The 2967-nt window shown below is 44.4% G+C and overlaps 1 protein-coding gene across 1 annotated transcript; it reads left to right on the top strand.

The window, feature by feature from the left end:
* The first annotated feature begins 257 nt into the window (after positions 1–257).
* On the top strand, positions 258–1505 carry LOC147898504 (large ribosomal subunit protein P1w-like). The gene is made up of 4 exons (XM_087379741.1): positions 258–317; positions 1048–1180; positions 1264–1365; positions 1456–1505. The coding sequence occupies exons 1-4, from the start codon at positions 258–260 to the stop codon at positions 1503–1505; spliced, it is 345 nt and encodes a 114-aa protein (XP_087235867.1).
* The last annotated feature ends 1462 nt before the right edge of the window (positions 1506–2967 follow it).

Below are 2967 nucleotides of genomic sequence, written 5' to 3'. Positions count from 1 at the left end.
GCTGGCGAAACTAGTTCACCACTGAAAATAGTGGCGAACTAGTTTCGCCAGCGAAACTAGTGAACACTAGTTTCGCTGGCGAAACTAGACTAGTGTTCACTAGTTTCGCCAGCGAAACTAGTGTTCACTAGTGTTCTCAGTGAAGCTCTGTCTCCTCCATCGTTCCCTTCTCCCTCCTCCCCCTTGTTGCATTTGTAGATCTAGGCTGCCTTCTTCCGCCTTCCCTTGCAAAGCTTGGCACTCACACAGCCTTCGCCATGTCGATCAGCGAGCTCGCCTGCACCTACGCTTCTCTCATCCTCTTCGACGACGGTTTGCCTCACATCCATCTTTTTTGACGACGGTTTTAAGCGAGTACCAGTGCACCAAAGCTTCTAAGCGAACAAGCGACAAACCTCACTGTCGAAGAAGGAACCACCGTGACTACCAGTGCACCAAAGGTTGAAGCGTCAAACCTCACTCCCATTGTTATTAGCTACTTACATAGTATACACGATCGCCGTTATTACATTAGTCTTGATCAGTTTGGATGCATATTCGGTTTTACTTCCGTTTCTTGTAAACTTCCGTTGTTATTAAGACGAGTACCATGACCCGTCTCTAACGGAGACCTTAGATAGACTTCGGTGGAAGGAGACGGATAAGAACGATAAGGAGTGTTGCTTAAATGGAAAAACGAGCAAGAAACTAACGAGCAATTGAGACACTCAAGATCTCGTTCAGAAGAGCTAAGCCCTATGAAAGATAGTATAAAGGACTGCCATGAAATAAAAAACAGTCCGAGTACAAAAGTCGATAGAGAATCGGTCGTGCTAAAGCATGATGCTGGAAGAAAGCAGTATCCTGTAGAGGAAAACACGAAGGCAAGCATCTCAAGTTAATTATGAGTTTTGCGTGACTTTCTGTGTTCACTGGGGATCTCGAACACAATGGCCGACGACATGCACTACCGGCTTTCTCACTTCTCACCTTTGACGACGGTTTGCCTCACTTCTCTCCTAGTATCATCTTTTTTGCTGCATTTCAATCGGTTCTCACTCCTTTCCCCCCTCCCAGGCTGAGAAAATTGCCACCCTCGTCAAGGCCGCCGGCGTCCAGATTGAATCCTACTGGCCTGGTTTGTTCGCCAAGCTCCTCGAGAAGCACAGTGTTGAAGACCTCATCACCAACGTCGGTTCCGGTGAGTATATCGTTGGTCATGCCTTACGCGAAGGACATTTGCTTCAGAGCTAGGGATTTGGTCCCTTACTTTCTTGATCGCAGGTGGTGGCGGAGCTGCTGTTGCTGTCGGCGGAGGTGCTGCTCCTTCTGGTGCTGCGGCTGCTGCACCGCCTCCTCCCGTTGAAGAGAAAAAGGTAAAGCCTGGTCGACCTGTATTTTTGTCTGAGTTATAGTCTCTTTCTTTACGGAGACTTCCTTATTGTGCTATTGCTGTTTCTCTCCCTTTGCTGGAAGAGCCAAAGGAAGAAAGTGACGAGGACATGGGATTCAGCTTGATCGACTAGACGGAGCCCATGGTTTCTGTCTCCTCCATCGTTCCCTTCTCCCTCCTCCCCCTTGTTGCATTTGCAGATCTAGGCTGCCTTCTTCCGCCTTCCCTCGCTTAATTCTCCATTAGCTGGATTTTGCTCGAAATAGTTTCCCTTTCCAGCTAGCTGCCCGCGCCTTTGGAAGCTTTGGGCATCATCCGCAGGCTCTCTAAAGCAGCGCTCATAGGAATTCTTCCCTTCTCTCTGTCAAGTTTTTCTCTTTGTCACGGGTGGAGTTTTTTTTCCATCTGCATTCTTCTCCCTCAACACTTCCAAAAAACAATGAAAGATCCTTTTCTCCCGTTGTGCTGAACCCTGCCTCAATAGCGTTGTAAGAGAGCCCGACTTTGTAATAGATCGTCCCAACACAAATTGATAGCATCGTGTACACGAACAATCGGAACCAATAGTAGCTCACATCTTGTCATTTATTTGTTTTTCTTCTTGTGCAGGTGAGCTTATTGAAAGTTGTGCAACAAATGCCTCCAGTAAGTTTGGATTCTTTTTCTTTTTCTAGTTGCATTTCACCTTTGCATTTTTGCAAATCTTGTAATTGAGTTCTTCAAATGTGTAGAGAAAGAAACGTGATGTGTCTAGTCCTATCACAAGGAAAGGTGGCAAAAGGAAGAAGCAAGAGTCAGAGGTCAAGAATGAACTGAAGGAGCTTGAGCAAGTTGACATTGAAAATGATATTGAGGATCCTGAGGACAACAAGGATAAAACTATAGATGAACCATCCAACAAAGTAGGAGTTAAAGATGATGTGGAGGATATCATTCCAGAGTGTGTTGAGAGACCTTCAGGTGCAGATATTTTAGAGCTTCTTACAGTAACTAAAGAAATTCCACCTCCTCGAATTCCCTTGTGTCGTTGTCTCATAAACCCAGTTGTGCGTCAAATTAGGAATGATTTGACCATTTTGAAAAGAGCATTTGAAATAGAGGGATACATTCCGACAAAAGGATCTTTTATTCTATCTATCAAAATGCCTGATGGGTCTTCGAAGGATGTTGATGATGTCACAAGAGAACGTTGGGACAAGAATTGGAGCTTAGTTAATGATGAGTTTGAATCAGAGATAATTGGCACACCATGGAGCTTTCTATCAAACAAAATGTTCTTCGTGTGGGAAGGAAATCATCGTACAGCATCTTGGATGGAAAGCATAGAAGAGCTTTACACAAATATCAAGTCTAGACACATTAGAGTGCAAGCTCAAGTTATTGAACCGGAAGCAAAGGATGAGCTTAAGCTTGTTGCTGCTCTGCAAAGATTTAACTTGTAAGCCTTGTTGTTTATGTTTTCTATATTGAGATGGTAAGTGCTTGTAAATGAAACCAATTTTGATCCATTTAAGTCAATGGTTGCAGGCTTAATGAAGATGCAATTGTTGTTACTAATCTCAAGGATTATTTGTACCACACAAGCACACTCGTAT

Source organism: Dipteris shenzhenensis, chromosome 9, assembly GCF_047967505.1.
Source record: "Dipteris shenzhenensis isolate YYH24624 ecotype China chromosome 9, Dip_SZ_1.0, whole genome shotgun sequence".
NCBI lineage: Eukaryota > Viridiplantae > Streptophyta > Polypodiopsida > Gleicheniales > Dipteridaceae > Dipteris > Dipteris shenzhenensis.
The sequence above is the reverse complement of the archived record's forward strand: the minus strand, read 5'-3'. Positions and strand labels throughout refer to the sequence as shown.